Source organism: Oncorhynchus gorbuscha, linkage group LG10 (genome assembly GCF_021184085.1).
Source record: "Oncorhynchus gorbuscha isolate QuinsamMale2020 ecotype Even-year linkage group LG10, OgorEven_v1.0, whole genome shotgun sequence".
NCBI lineage: Eukaryota > Metazoa > Chordata > Actinopteri > Salmoniformes > Salmonidae > Oncorhynchus > Oncorhynchus gorbuscha.
In genome coordinates this window covers 23661249-23677684 of record NC_060182.1, presented here as the reverse complement: position 1 = coordinate 23677684, position 16436 = coordinate 23661249, and the positions used below count along the sequence as shown (strand labels likewise).

General features: G+C 42.7%; 1 protein-coding gene across 1 annotated transcript; it reads left to right on the top strand.

Moving 5' to 3' along the window:
* Positions 1-1569: 1569 nt before the first annotated feature.
* Positions 1570-12508, top strand: LOC124045041 (DNA primase small subunit-like). The gene is given in 14 exon segments (XM_046364252.1): positions 1570-2083; positions 5319-5476; positions 5623-5729; positions 5890-5963; positions 6114-6250; positions 6522-6580; positions 6745-6854; positions 11131-11222; positions 11348-11480; positions 11644-11713; positions 11858-11926; positions 11928-11959; positions 12066-12164; positions 12265-12508. Coding segments are annotated over 14 exon segments (1446 nt in total). The 5' UTR covers positions 1570-1797; the 3' UTR covers positions 12285-12508.
* The last annotated feature ends 3928 nt before the right edge of the window (positions 12509-16436 follow it).

Genomic DNA, 16436 nt, shown 5'->3' with positions numbered 1-16436 from the left:
AGAATAAGAAATAAAAGTAACAAGTATTTAAAGAGCAGCAGTAAAATAACAATACCAAGACTATATACAAGCGGGCTCCGGTACAGAGTCAATGTGCGGGGCCAACAGTTAGTCGAGGTAATTGAGGTAATATGTACATGTAGGTAGAGTTATTAAAGTGACTATGCATAGATGATAACAACAGAGAGTAGCAGTGGTGTAAAAGAGGGGGGGGGGGCAATGCAAATAGTCTGGGTAGCCATTTTATTAGATGTTCAGGAGTCTTATGGCTTGGGGGTAGAAGCTGTTTAGGACCTAGACTTGGCCTCTTGGACCTAGACTTGGCGCTCTGGTACCACTTGTCATGCAGTAGCAGAGAGAACAGTCTATGACTAGGGTGACTGGAGTCTTTGACAGTTTTAGGGCCTACCTCTGACACCGCCTGGTATAGAGGTCCTGGATGGCAGGAATATTTGCCCCAGTGGTGTACTGGGCCATACGCACTACCCGATGGATCTGAGGAGCCATGCCAAATCGTTTCAGTCTCCTGAGGGGGAATGTGTTTTGTTGTGCCCTCTTCACAACTGTCTTGGTTTGTTTGGTCCATGATAGTTTGTTGGTGATGTGGACACCAAGGAAATTGAAGCCCTCAACCTGCTCCACTACAGCCCTGTCGATGAGATTGGGGGCGTGCTCGGTCCTCCTTTTCCTGTAGCCCACAATCATCTCCTTTGTCTTGATCACATTGTGGGAGAGGTTATCCTGGAACCACACGGCCAGGTCTCTGACCTCCTCCCTATAGGCTGTCTCATTGTTGTTGGTGATCAGACCTACCACTGTTGTGTCGTCAGCAAACTTAATGATGGTGTTGGAGTCATTGCGGATTAGGAGACAGCAGCTGACAAATAAATATTGGGTCAACCTACAGGGACATGCGGTGTCTCCTCCTGCAAAAGCGATTTTACAGGCATGCTGGGAACATGAGTGAGGACAGAACACAAGCTTTGGGTGGATGGGTAATACTCAGACGAGGGAGATGGGACTGTATGGAAGGGAGGGGTGGCAGTCAGGAAACATATTCCAAATAATCTGGCTGTATATACGGCGGAGCTGATTTCCAATGTTGGCCTTCCAGTGGGCGGAGAAAGTCAAGCCAGACATAGTACTTATTTGCTATGATTCATGTGCAGTGTTGATGAGTCTGCAGTCCTTTAGCTCATGATGTACTACAAACCCATGGCAGGATTAGACGAATGGGTATACAGAGAAGAGTTACTTGGGTCACAGCCCATGTGGGAGTGGAGGGGAACGAGGCAGTTGAAGTACTGTACTGGCTAAACAAGCACTTAGTCATGCGGATGTTGATGTTGTCGTTTCAATGAGCAAGGCAGACGCAAAAAGCCTAATATGGACAGTGAGTGTGCAGAGATGGCAAGAGCTGTGGAATAGAGATACCAATGTCAGGCATTTATTTCAAGTACAGAAGAAAGTCGGGGAGGACAGTAGGAATGGACATAAGAAAGGAGACTATTTTTGCAAGAATTAAGGGTGAGACACAGCCAATTGAATAAGACTTTAAATGTGATAGGAAAGCATCCAACAGGAAAGTGTGATTATTACCAGAAAACAGAGATAGTGGAGCATGTATTTGTTATGAGTGTCTCGTCATTTAACATTCAAACAGTATTGATACAGTACGGGCAGCATTAGAGGGAAAGAGAGAGGTTGAGAACAAAATATTTGAATCTGTATTTTTTAAGAGAAATGGGGCTGGCAGGTAGGATTTAGTTTCTCCCTCCAGTGCAGTAGGTGACGGCAATGAACCATAATTGTGGATGCCAACCGCCGATAAACCCCACCGAAGAAGAAGAAGAAGAAGGAAATTCCGGTCAACTTTCAGATTTTCACGCGCGCTCGAATGTCAGACAAAGAATTGCGGGTACATTCAGTTATCAACATTTTCGATTAAATCAATACATTTGCATAACTTCAGAAATGACAACTGCTGATTACGACCAGGCTTCTCTACCGGACTTATTGCCTCTGTACTACCGCCGACTTTTCCCTTTCTCTCAATACCACCGGTGGCTGAACTATGGAGGAGGTGAGTACAGTAAGCTAGCTACTGCTAGCCTCTACGCTTCCGAGTGGGAAGTTCTCTCTCCCCACTCGAACAGTTGTTTTATTCAGAATGTTCAATAAACTCTATCGGTTGGTTGTCAGCGAACGTTATGTTGCTAGAAATGAGACAAACATAAACAGCAACGTTTTTTAACGGCAGTACCAGCAAAGGACAGTATAATTTGAATATAGGCTAAAACTCTAGTGTCGGTAGAAGAATCATAGGAGTAACTATTTTATTGGACGTATCGAGAGAAGTGGGAGGATCAGGCGTAACATGGTTTCTCCACAGGTAGAGAATCAAGGTCCAAACACGTGAAAGAAACACCCTATTCCCTCAGCCCCCAAATTAAATGGGCACTTCTGATGACGTCTGAAGAATATACACTTGCAGGGCAAGGGAGGAAGGAATCATTTTTAAATGGACCACCCGTAGCCTGAAATTAATCACTTGTTCATCCCGCGATGATTGTTTTCAGCCACCGTAAACTTGTGGGTGGTTTATATGCGCTGCAGTCAATTGAGTGCATGTCTACGTATATTAAATATAATTATTAATATATGCCTACAGTATGATAGGTAGCAAATTAATTACCTAACTAACGTTAGCCTGCCGAGCTGGAACTTCTGAAGGAACATTATTTCTACAATTTCCAAAAGATACCCAAACAAAAATATTTACTTTACATAGTAGCGACATTTCTAACTTATTTGCATTCGTTGTTAATAATAGACGCTAATCAAAAGTCACCGGTCCTAAAAGTGAATCAGAATGAGATCGTCAAACCTGTTACATGTGTGACGATGTATATTGATTTCTCCATTGATTTTTTAAAATTTTTCGCTGGCTTTTCTTGGCGGATGTACAATCTTCGCGAATTGAATTATGGGGCGTTTCAGACCAGGAGTGAACATGATTGGTAACTCGCAAAGCCGACTAAAAACAAGGGCTGATCGGCTTACGTTGCAAACTTCCCTTGCTTGGCTAATCATTTGGACCATCCTCCAAGATGGTGAGGCGGATTATGCCAAGGGCATAAAGCGAGGGTAAGTGGACAAGGGTGTGTCTCTTAAGTGTTTGGACCCCAGTGGGAGTAGATAGATTTTGTTCCCAAAACTATAATCTGTTATGAAAGGGAAAGGGGGGATACCTAGTCAGTTGTACAACTGAATGCATTCAACTGAAATGTGTCTACAGCATTTAACCCAACTCCTCTGAATCAGAGAGATGTGGGGGGGCTGCCATAATCCATATAAATTTAGGAAATGTATTAAAAAAATACTAAATTGATATCACATTTACATAGGTATTTAGACCCTTTACTCAGTACTTTGTTTAAGCACCTTCGGCATCTATTACAGCCTCGAGTGTAATTGGGTATGACGCTACAAGCTTGGCATACCTGTATTTGGGGACTCTCTCCCATTCTTCTCTGCAGACCCTCTCGAGCTCTGTTCGGTTGATGGGGAGCGTTGCTGCACAGCTATTTTCAGTTCTCTCCAGAGATGTTGGATCGGGTTCAAGTCTGGGCTCTGGCTGCGCCACTCAAGGACATTCAGAGACTTGTCCCGAAGCCACTCCTAAGTTGTCCTGGCTGTGTGCCTAGGGTCGTTGTCCTGTTGGAAGGTGAACCTTCGCCCCCAGTCTGGGGTCCTGAGCACTCTGGAGGAGGTTTTCATCAAGGATCTCTCTGTACTTTGCTTCGTTCATATTTCCCTCGATCCTGATTAGTCTCCCAGTCCCTGCCACTGGAAACATCCCCACAGCATGCTGCCACCACCATGCTTCACCATAGGGATGGTGCCAGGTTTCCTCCAGATGTGACGTTTGGCATTCGGGCTTCATCAGACCAGAGAATCTTGTTTCTCATGGTCTGATTCCTTTAGGTGCCTTTTGGCAAACTCCAAGCGGGCTGCTGTGCATTTTACTGAGGAGTGGCTTCTGTCTGGCCACTCTACCATAAATGCCTGATTTGGTGGAGTGCAACAGAGATGGTTGTCCTCCTGGGAGATTCTCGCATCTCCACAGAAGAACTCTGGAGCTCTGTCAGTGACCATCGGGTTCTTGGTCACCTCCCTAACCAAGGCCCGTCTCCTCTGATTTCTCTGTTTGGCCAGGCGGCCAGCTCGAGGAAGAGTCTTGGTGGTTCCAAACTTCCATTTAAGAATGATGCAGGCCATGGTGTTCTTGGGGATCGTCAATGCTGCAGACATTTTTTGGTACTCTCCCCAGATCTGTACCTTGACACAGTCCTGTTTCAGGGCTCTTCTGACAATTCCTTTGACCTCGTGGCTTGTTTTTTGCTCTGACATGCCGCATAACTGTGGGACCAATAATTGACCGCTCTGTGCCATTCCAAATCATGTCTATTCAATTTAATAAAAAAAGTGCTGTTTGAATGAATATTAAATGAATATGCCTACCACCGCTCAGTCAGATACACGCTAGATAATATCTAGTAATATCGTCAACCATGTATAGTTAACTAGTGATTATGATTGATTGTTATTTATAATATAAGTTTAATGCTAGCTAGCAACTTACCTTGGCTTACTGCATTCGTAACAGGCAGTCTCCTTGTGGAGTGCAACGAGAGGCAGGTCGTTATTGCGTTGGACTAGTTAACTGTAAGGTTGCAAGATTGGCTCCCCCGAGCTGACAAGGTGAAAATCTGTCGTTCTGCCCCTGAACAAGGCAGTTAACACACCGTTCCTAGGCCGTCGTTGAAAATAATGTGTTCTTAACTGATTTGCCTCGTTAAATAAAGGTATAAAAACAAAACAAAAATTTAACAACTCGGCGCCCAAAAATACCGATTTCCGGTTGTTAAGAGAACTTGAAATCGGCCCTAATTAATAGGCCATTCCGATTAATGGGTCGACCTCTAGTCGACATGCTTAATTGCATCACTTGTCTTGAGCCGTGTTCACAGTTGGCTTTGAACAGGGCACCTTCCAAAACAAATACAATCAACTTGCATCCAGTGCAAAACATGCCTAATAGAATCTCCTCACCAGATTACTGGGGATATTTTGTCTCAAATTTCCAACAGCATAGGGCATGTAAGGATTTTAACAGCTTTGCAGACAATGACATTGTGCCCCATGCCTCTGGCATTTTTTGACTGAAACAGTTTTGCCCCTCCAACAACACACTTGCTATCTAGTTCACAACCAGTCAAGTTTAATGGTTGAGAACGTCTTTTGCAACCCCTCAGTGACAAAGAACTACTTCCAGAATCGAGAGTTCTCCTTCACGTTGAAGGATGACATCTACGTACGATATCAGTCGTTCAGCACACAGAACGAGCTGGAGAAGGAGATGCAGAAGATGAACCCGTACAAGATTGACATTGGAGCAGTCTACAGTCACAGGGTGAGGATCCATTACCCACTGTCTGGATCTGACCACCACTTACTCACATACTCTTGCCCTCTTCTCCCTTTATCTGTCTCTATCTCTCTCACACACCTCTCGTCACTCAAGTGTCCATTCTATTTTTCTTCTTCTGCCACCCTCAGCCCAATCAGCGCAACACAGTCAAGTCTGGATCCTTCCAGGCTCTGGAGAAGGAGCTGGTGTTTGATATTGATATGACAGACTATGATGACGTCAGAAGCTGTTGCAGGTACTTGATCACATTAGCCAGAAAGTGTCTGTAGTTCAACCATCTTTACGATTGTAAAGTTGTGGAGTATGTTTGAATGTACAACAGATTCTAATTTGGGGATTAATATTTTTGAAGTTTTGGGGATCTGGGACCGTTCATTAGCTGTCTTGTTTTGCAGTGGTGCAGACATCTGCCCAAAGTGCTGGACTCTGATGACCATTGCCATCCGTATATTGGACCGGGCCCTTCGAGGTGAGTCAGAAAAACGGTTAGTTTTCACAGGATTAAAAGAGGTTCAAGACAAGAGCTCAATCTTTCTATTGGTCATTTTACAAAATTGTCTGATGTTGATTAATTTTCATTGTTACCTGTGTTTGTTGACTTTTTTCTGGGGTGCTCCAGATGACTTCGGTTTCCGGCACTGCCTGTGGGTGTACTCTGGCAGGAGAGGGGTGCATTGCTGGGTGTGTGACGAGGCCGCCCGGAAGCTCTCTGTGGCGGCACGCTCCGCTGTGGCTGAGTACTTGAGTCTGGTCAAGGTAAGACCACTTCTCATGACATCATAACCCACTCTAGGCTAAAAGAGGTTTCCAACAATCAAGGGTTACACTCTTCTTGGCTATATTTTAATGGATTAGTAGACTCAATCACATGCAATATTTGATAGAGGTGATGCGGGAGCCTTACATTTATCGACTTCTGTTCATTTGAGTCAAGAAGTTCTGAGTAAAGAAATGCTAACAATCATAAGATCAACATCATCAAAGTGATATCAACACTGGAGATTGTCACACAAATTCTGTTCTTCAGGGTGGAGATGAGACTGTGAGGAAAGTTGTGCTGTCAGACCCAATTCATCCATTCATCACGTAAGATCACGTTTCAGAGCCATACTTGTATCCTTGTTAGCTGTTGTGGGTTCTACTAGTTGAGAAAAGGACCATTCATTTAAGTTGTTGTCTAACTGTTAAAGGGCAGAATCATGTTGAATTTTGATTGACCAGTTGACCTCTAACCCTCATCTCCCCTCCAGGGAATCCCTGACTGTGGTGGAGCACTACTTCTCCCAGTACGCTCTGCTGGGACAGGACATACTGGGTAGCAAAGAGGCTGTAGACAAAGTGCTGGCTCTTTTACCTGAAGATATCCTTTTCCTCTGTGCCACTTTTCATATGATATTTGGCGTGCATACAGTACATACACTCAGTGGCCAGTTTATTAGGTACCCCACCCAGTTCACGAAAATAGATTGCTCCTACAGACGATGAGTCACATGGCCATGGCTTGCTTATATAAAGCTGGCAGACGGGTATCGAGGCATTGTTACTGTTCGGTTGAACGTTAGAATGGGCTAAACGAGTGACCTAAGCGACTTTGAGCGAGGTATGATTATCAGTGCCAGTTCCAGTGTCTCAGAAATGGCCGGCCTCCTGGGCTTTTCACGCATGTCAGTGTAGGCTTTGCCAAGAATGATGCGGATATCATTTATTTATTAATTTTAAATTTTCCTGTTCCGACAGGTGCATGATAATGGCCCATTCTAAATACAAACTAATTTTGCACATATTATTTAGTATATGTGAAGACTAGATTAATTTGAGAAATCACATGTGAATGATGCACAGCGCATGCATTTTTCAGCAACTTTTTCAAATCATAATCTCATGCATAATGTTGCCTAGCCCATAGGCCTATATGTTTTGCTAAGGTTCATCACAACTGAAGTGGCCAAATAATGCCAAACGTAGCCTATAGGCAGTAGCGTGAAGTACTGAAGTAAATATACTTGAAGTACAACTTAAGTAGTTTTTTAGGGTATCTGTACTTTACCATTTATATACAGAAAATAAATATAAACGCAACATAATACAATTTCAAAGATTTTGCTGAGTTACAGTTCATATAAGGAAATTAGTCAATTTAAATACTTTCATTAGGCACTAAATCTATGGATTTCACATGACTGGACAGGGGCGCAGCCGTGGGTGGATCTGGGAGGGCATAGGCCCCACCCACTCGGGAGCCAGGCCCAGCCAATCAGGATGAGTTTTTCCCCACAAAAATACTTTATTAGACATAACTCCTCAGCACTCCCCCTCAGACGATCCCGGAGGGGAAGAAGCCGGATGTGGAGGTCCTGGGCTGGCGTGGTTACATGTGGTCTGTGGTTGAGTCCAGTTGGACGTACTGCCAAATACTATAAAACGGCTTATGATAGAGATATTAACATTACATCTCTGGCAACAGCTCTGGTGGACATTCCTGCAGTCAGCATGCAAATTGCAAGCTCCCTCAACTTGAGACGTTGTGTGACAAAACCTCACATTTTAGTGGCCTTTTATTTTCCCCAGCACAAGGTCCACCTGTGTAATCATCATGCTGTTTAATCAGCTTCTTGATATGCCCACCTGTCAAGTGGATGGATTATCTTGGCAAAGGAGAAATGCTCAGTAACAGGGATGTAAATACGTTTGTGCACAAAATTAGAGAGAGAAAAGCTTTTGGTGCGTATGGAACATTTCTGGGCTTTTTCAACTCATGAAACATGGGACCAACACTTAACATGTTGAGTTTATATTTTTGTTCAGTATATAACCAAATAACTTAACTTTTACTCAAGAAGTATTTTACTGGGTGACTTTTACTTGAGTGATTTCCTATTAGGGTATCTTTACTTTTATTCAAGTATGACAATTGGGTACTTTTTCCACCACTGCCTACTGGCCCAAGACCCCTGGAACATGTTTGGAAAGCCCATAGCCTACAGAACCTAGTGAAACTAAACTCAGTCGTTGTGCAATTGAGTGTGAAAACAGTGGGTTTTTTTTTCCAATTCTATTGTTCTTACCATAGCCTCAGGAAGTAAGGGCGCTGAGGGTGCTGCATCACCCCCTTAAAAAAAATTGGAATTTATATATACATGCATACAGTTGAAGTTGGAATTTCACATACACCTTAGCCAAATATATTTAAACTCAGTTTTTCACAATTCCTGACATTTAATCCTAGTAAAAAAATTCCCTGTTTTACGTCAGTTAAGATCACCACTTTATTTTAAGAATGTGAAATGTCAGAATACTAGTAGAGTGATTTATTTCAGCTTTTATTTATTTCATCACATTCCCAGTGGGTCAGAAGTTTACATACACTCAATTAGTATTTGGTAGCATTGCCTTTAAATTGTTTAACTTGGGTCAAACGTTTTGGGTAGCCTTCCACAAGCTTCCCACAATAAGTTGGGTGAATTTTAGCCCATTCCTCCTGACAGAGCTGGTGTAACTGAGTCAGGTTTGTAGGCCTCCTTGCTTGCACACACTTTTTCAGTTCTGCCCACAAATGTTCTATAGGATTGAGGTCAGGGCTTTGTGATGGCCACTCCAATACCTTGACTTTCTTGTCCTTAAGCCATTTTTTTCCACAACTTTGGAAGTATGCTTGGGGTCATTGTCCATTTGGAAGACCCATTTAACTTCCTGACTGATGTCTTGAGATGTTACTTCAATATATCCACATAATTTCTCTTCCTCAAGATGCCATCTATTTTGTGAAGTGCACCAGTCCCTTCTGCAGCAAACCACCCCACAACATGATGCTGCCACCCCGGTGCTACACAGTTGGTATGGTGTTCTTTGGCTTGCAAACATCCCCCTTTTTCCTCCAAACATAACGATGGTCATTATGGCCAAACAGTTCTATTTTTGTTTCATCTGACCAGAGGACATTTTTCCAAAAAGTATGATTTTTGTCCCCATGTGCAGTTGCAACCCGTAGTCTGGCTTTTTTATGGCATCCTTGGAGCAGTGGCTTCTTCGTTGCTGAGCGGCCTTTCAGGTTATGTCGATATAGGACTTGTTTTACTGTGGATATAGATACTTTTTTTCGCACCAAAGTACGTTCATCTCTAGGAGACAGAACGCGTCTAATTCCTGAGCGGAATGACTGCTGTGTGGTCCCATGGTGTTTATACTTTCGTACTATTGTTTGTACAGATGAATGTGGTACCTTCAGGCATTTGGAAATTGCTCCCAAGGATGAACAAGACTGGAGGTCTACAATTTTCTTTCTGAGGTCTTGGCTGATTTATTTAGATTTTCCCATAATGTCAAGCAAAAAGGCACTAAGTTTGAAGGTAGGCCTTGAAATACATCCACAGGTACACCTCCAATTGACTCAAACGATGTCAATTAGCCTATCAGAAGCTTCTAAAGCCATGACATTTTCTGGAATTTTCCAAGATGTTTAAAGTTACAGTCAACTTAGTGTATGTGAACTTCTGACCCACTGGAATTGTGATACAGTGAATTATAAGTGAAATAATATGTCTGTAAACAATTGTTGGAAAGAATGCTTGTGTCATGAACAAAGTAATGTCCTAACTGACTTGCCAAAACTATAGCTTGTTAACAAAAAATTTGGAGTGATTGAAAAACAAGTTTTAATGACTCCAATCTAAGTGAATATAAACTTCCGACCTCAACCTTATGTATGTATATCTTTTTTTATTTCCCGAAAGTAGTGTCCTGGGCCTTTACTAGTCCTGTATTTGCAACCCCCCCCCCTCTGAAATGGACTACATTTTCTTCATATGTTTCTTTAGACCTGTCTAAAATAAATTATGTATTTACTGTGATGGTGTAGGCTATTTTAAATTGATTTATTAGACTTTTAAAAATGTAGATGTTTTAAAGGTCCACATCAGTGGCTTGGAGGCTATACGTTGAAGCCAGAGATTATAAACATGTTTATTTTAATTAACGGTTACTGTAAGACTGGCAGTTACTTGAATGACAATCACCTACTGACAAAATGTCATGACCGCCACAGGCTTCGGTGCGACAAACAAAAAACATCCAGTCAGTGGCAGTCCTGTGGGTGAAAGCAGCTCGTTGATTTAGGTTCTAAGAGTGGAAATAATCGTGCAACTTAACAGGTGGGCCACAAACAGGCAAAGAATGGCACAGTACAACAGTGGTGTCAATCCCTGTCACAGATGGGCTGATGAAGCGGCTCTAGTGGGCACCCGATCACCAACACTGGACATTTGAGGAGTGGAAAAACATTGCCTGGGCCAATGAATCACGGTCCTTGTTGCATCATGCTGATGGCAGACTCGGGATTTGGCGTAAGCAGCCTGAGTCCATGGCCCCATCCTGCCTAGTGTGAACAGTACAGGCTGGTGGTGTAATGTTGTGGGGAATGTTGTCCTGGCACACGTTAGGTACCTTGATACCAATTGAACAATGTTTCCATTCCCCAAAGAATTCCAGATGTTCTGGAGGCAAAGGGGGGTCCAACCCGGTACTAGATGGGTATGCCTAAAAACTGGCCATCAGTGTTCTGTGTGTCGCAGTTTAGCAGGTTTTGTGATATATCATTACATGTTGAGGGAGAACATGCCTATCCTTAGCGGAGACTTCACATGTCAGAAAGAAGCTGCTGCAGTACTTCCAGACTGAAAAGAACCCTGAGATCCGCTGGGATACACTCAGAAGTATGGCCCAAGACAAACGCGTAGGTGGCCATGATCACACAATGCAATAAAGCCCGACATAAGCCCTGTTTGAACACAGTACAACAATGTGGTGATGTTAATGGCAGCCAAGCATGCCCTTATGAAAACTGCTTTTTTCAACCAGACGACTGCCAAGAAGGGCCACTACTTTGAGATGGAGATCATGCTTCAGTACTGTTACCCTCGGCTGGATGTTAACGTCAGTAAAGGAGTCAACCACTTGCTGAAGAGCCCCTTCAGCGTCCATCCCAAAACAGGTGAGGAGAAACTCATGAAGTGCAAGACTAACACGTTGAACCATGACAAACATTTAACCCAAATGTTGCCTGTGAGAGAAACAGTCAAAGGATGCTTCTCATCCAATTGAGGGAGATAATCTTTGGATGTCAGCCCAACACGCAACTCCTTACCTCCCCACAGGGCGCATCTCTGTTCCTATTGACATGAGAGAACTGGATCGCTTTGACCCCTTTGAAGTGCCCACTATCAGGTAAGCCCACAGTCAGTTTGTCATAACTTTGTAAAGAACTTTTCAAAAACGGTTTTCCCAAAGGGCTAAACAGAAGGTTTGTGTTGCGTCTGTAGTGTTCTCTGTTGGTTTTCTCACCGATCCTGTTATTGTATCTCCTTGTAGTCTGATCTGTGAGGAGCTGGATCAGCCCAATACTGAAGAGGAGCAGGAGGACACCATGGAGAATGAGAATAAAAAAAGCAGGAGAGCAGCGGAAGATGAGAGGTAATTCAAAGAGACCAGTGCAATTCATTACTAAGGGAGCCAAGGGATCTGATATGTGTTTGTTCATTGCACGTTGATTTGACTAACAAAAGCTTATTGGTTTCAGATTACAAACGAACAAGCTTGGCGAAGTATGTGAAACTGTTTGATCGTTTCTTGGAGGGGATGGCTCACTCAAGGAAAGGGGAGGTTCTTAAAAACAGTGGTGAGTGTAATTTAAATCCATAGTGGAAGAATAAAATTGTTAGCATGAACATTTCTAAAAGATTTGATGATCATGTCCTTATTTCTCAATTTCTTTTCAGATCTTCAAAAGGACTTCTAACCCTGTGCGGTGTCCAACAATAGTTGTCTAATCTTAAACAAGCATGTCATATTAGTTGATAATCTGACATTTAAAAGATGAATACACATTACATATGCACTGTAAGCAAATGGTTTCAGTCTGAGAATTGTCATGCAAATATATTACTCTATGAATGATTGAAAATATCAGTTGTGCAAACTTTTATATGGCTTGTTTTCTCATTAAATTGACTTTGTCCTCCAGTTTGTCAACCTATTTTGTGTCTTAGTATTGCTGTAGTGGAGACCAACTAGATCTAATCAGTTCCATCATGGCACGTGCCTTGCCTAATAAATCCAACTGATACCAATTGAGTCAAACAAAGCACTGCAAAAACTTGGAAAGTTTCCACACAAGCCAGAATGTATAATACAATGATATTTGAATTTACTTTGGATAAAAGCGTCTGCTAAATGGCATTTATTATTATTATTACTTTACAAGTTGTTTGTGAGGTTGGGCCTTCAGTGGGTTGAAATCTGAGTCAAAGTATCCTACAGGAAAGTTATATTTCCCTGACTTTTTATTTCTATCACCTGGCACATGCTCCAAATCATGAAAACACCTGCAAGACTTTGGTTAGTATGTGTGCATCGTGTTTATGTACTACCATCTTGTGCACGTGCATTAGGCCTCAAGCAAACAAATATTGATTGCCACACACAGAGACTTGTGTTTTGATGTCTGTTTATCGCCTGTGGATATTTTCTCAAATTTCAACCCACTGGAGGACCAACCCCACAGGCAATCGGCAGAGTAAGATCCAATATAATTTTATTCAACATTCGTGACAGACAACGGGACATTAACTTTTTTAAATGGAACCGTGCGTTTCTATGCTGTAAAGTTACTCAGCATTGCCACAGCGGGACGATTCTTTGCCATGAGAGTCGAAGACAAGGTCAGAAGCATTCCCCCCCCCAGCATATATACTCCAGCTATATTATGCAGTTCATTTAACTGTCAGAATGAAATTTTGATAGGCCTATGTACCAGTGACTATAGCTAAAATCATTAATACCATTCAAATCACTTTTTATTGGCCGCATTCACACACTATATATACAAAAGCATGTGGACACCCCTTCAAATTAGTGGAGACAGCTATTTCGCAATACCTGTGGCTAAAAGGTGTATAACATTTAACACACCGCCATGCAATCTCCAGAGAGACACATTGGCAGTAGAATGGCCTTTACTGAAGCGCTCAGTGACTTTCAACGTGCCACCTTTCCAACAAGTCAGTTTGTCAAATTGCAGCCCTGCTGGAGCTGCCCTGGTCAACTGTAAGTGCTGTTATTGTGAAGTGGAAATGTCTGGGAGCAACAACGGCTATGCCGTTTAGTGGTAGGTCACAGAAACGGACCCCCGAGTGCTGAAGCGCTCTGCGCTTAAAAATCGTCTGTCCTCTGTTGCAACACACTACCGAGATCCAAACTGTCTAAAAGCAATATCGTGGAAAGGCGTTCTCAGGAGTGTTGAATCACGCATCGCCATCTAGCAGTCCAATGGATAAATCTGGGTTTGGCAGATGCCAGGAGAACCTGCCCCAATGCATAGCGCCAACTGTAAAGCTTGGTGGAGGAGGCAGAATGGTCTGGGACTTTTTTTCATGGTTTTGGCTAGGCCCCTTAGTTTGAGTGAAGGGAAATATTAATGCTACAGCATACAACGACTTTCATGACGATTCTGTGCTTCCAACTTTGTGGCAACAATTTGGGGAAGGTCCTTTCCTGTTTCAGCATGATAATACCCCCATGCACAAAGCGAGGGCTGTACAGAAATGGTTTGTCAAGATCGGTGTTGAAGAACTTGACTGGCCTGCACAGAGCACTGACCCCATCGAACACCTTTGGCATGAATTATAATACTAACTTCGAGCCAGGCCTAATCGCCCAACATCAGTGCCCGACCTCACAAATGCTCTTGTGGCTGAATGGAAGCAAGTCCCTGCAGCAATGGTCCAACATCTAGTGGAAAGCTTTCCCAGAAAAGTGGAGGCTGTTATAGCAGCAAAGGGGGGGACCAGCTCCACGTTAATGCCAATGATTTTGTAATGAGATGTTTTTCTACTTTTGGTCATGTACTGTATTTAGCAGATGTTATTGCAGGTGTAGTGAAGTCCTTGTGTTCCTAGCTCCAACAGTGCAGTAATATCTAGCAATACACACATCTAAAAGTAAAATAATGGAATTAAGGTATTTAGAAATATTAGGACAAACAATGTCGGAGTCCGGAGTATGTATTTTGTGTGTGTTGTGTGTGTTGTGTGTGTATATACACTACCAGTCAAAAGTTGGACACACCTACTCAAGGCTTTATTTTTTTACTATTTTCTACATTGTAGAATAATAGTGAAGACAAAACTATGAAATAACACACGGAATCATTTAGTAACCAAAGAAGTGTTAAACAAATAAAAATATATTTTATATATGAGATTATTCAAAGTAGCCACCTTAATGACATCTTTGCACACACTTGGCATTATCTCAGCCAACTTCAAGGGGTAGTCCGCTCGAATGCATTTTAATTAAGGTGTGCCTTGTTAAAAGTTAATTTGTGGAATTCCTTTCCTCAATGCGTTTGAGCAAATCAGTTGTTTGGTGACAAGGTAGCGGTGGTATACAGAAGATTTCCCTATTTGGTAAAAGACTAGGTCCATATTATGGCAAGAACAGCTCAAATAAGCAAAGATAAACAACAATCCATTATTACTTGAAGACATGAAGGTCAGTCAATCTGTAAAACTTAAAGAATTGTTAAAGTTTCTTCAAGTGCAGTCACAAAAACCAAGCGCTATGATGAAACTGGCTCTCATGAGGACCGCCACAGGAAAGGAAGACCCAGTTACCTATGCTGCAGAGGATAAGTTCATTAGAGTGAGTAGCCCAGATAAATGCTTATTTGCATAAGAATTCAATTCCATTGATCATCTTTGAGATGTTTCTACAACTTGGTTGGAGTTCACCTGTGGTAAATTCAATTGATTGGACATGATTTGGAAAGGCACACGTCTGTCCACATAAGGTCCCCCAGTTGACAGTGCATGTCATAGTAAAAACCAAGCTATGAGCTCGAATGAATTGTCCATAGAGCTCCGAGACAGGATTGTGTCGAGGCAAACATCTGGGGAAGACTACCAAAACATTTCTGCAGCATTGACGGACCCCAAGAACGCTGTGGCCTCCATTTTTAAATGGAAGCGGTTTGGAACCACCAAGACTAGGCCTAACTGAACAATCGGGGGAGAAGGGCTTTGGTCAGGGAGGTGACCAAGAACCCGATGGTCACTCTGACAGATTTCCAGAGCTCCTCTGTGGAGATGGGAGAACCTTCCAGAAGGACAGTAATCACTGCAGCACTCCATCAATCAGGCCTTTCCACCAATCAGACGGAAGCCACTCCTCAGTAAAAGACACATTTTTTAATTTTTCATCTTTTATTTAACAAGGTAGGCTAGTTGAGAACATGTGCTCATTTACTAATGCGACCTGGCCAAGATAAAGCATAGCAGTGCGACACAAACAACACAGAGTTACTCATGGAATAAACAAACATACAGTCAATAATACAATAGAAAAAGTATATATACAATGTGCTCAAATAAGGCAATAAATGGCCATAGTGGCGAAATAATTTACAATATAGCAATTAAATACTGGAGTGATAGATGTGCAAATAGAGATACTGGGGTGCAAAGGAGCAAAATAAATAACAGTATGGAGATGAGGTAGTTGGATGGGCTATGTACAGATGGCTATGTGCAGTGATCTGTGAGCTGCTCTGACAGCAGGTGCTTAAAGCTAGTGAGGGAGATGTGAGTCTCCAGCTTCAGTGATTTGTTTGTTTGTTGTTGTTGCAGTTCGTTCCAGTCATTGGCAGCAGAGAACTGGAATGAAAGGCAGCCGAAGGAGGAATTGGCTTTGGGGGTGACCAGTGAGATATACCTGCTGTGGTGTGTGCTACGGGTGGGTGCTGCTATGGTGATTAATGAGCTGAGATAAGGTGAGGCTTTACCTAGCAAAGACTTAGAGGACATGGAACTAATGGTTTTGGCGACGAATATGAAGCGAGGGCCAGCCATCGAGCGCATACAGGTCGCAGTGGTGGATAGTATATGGGGCTTTG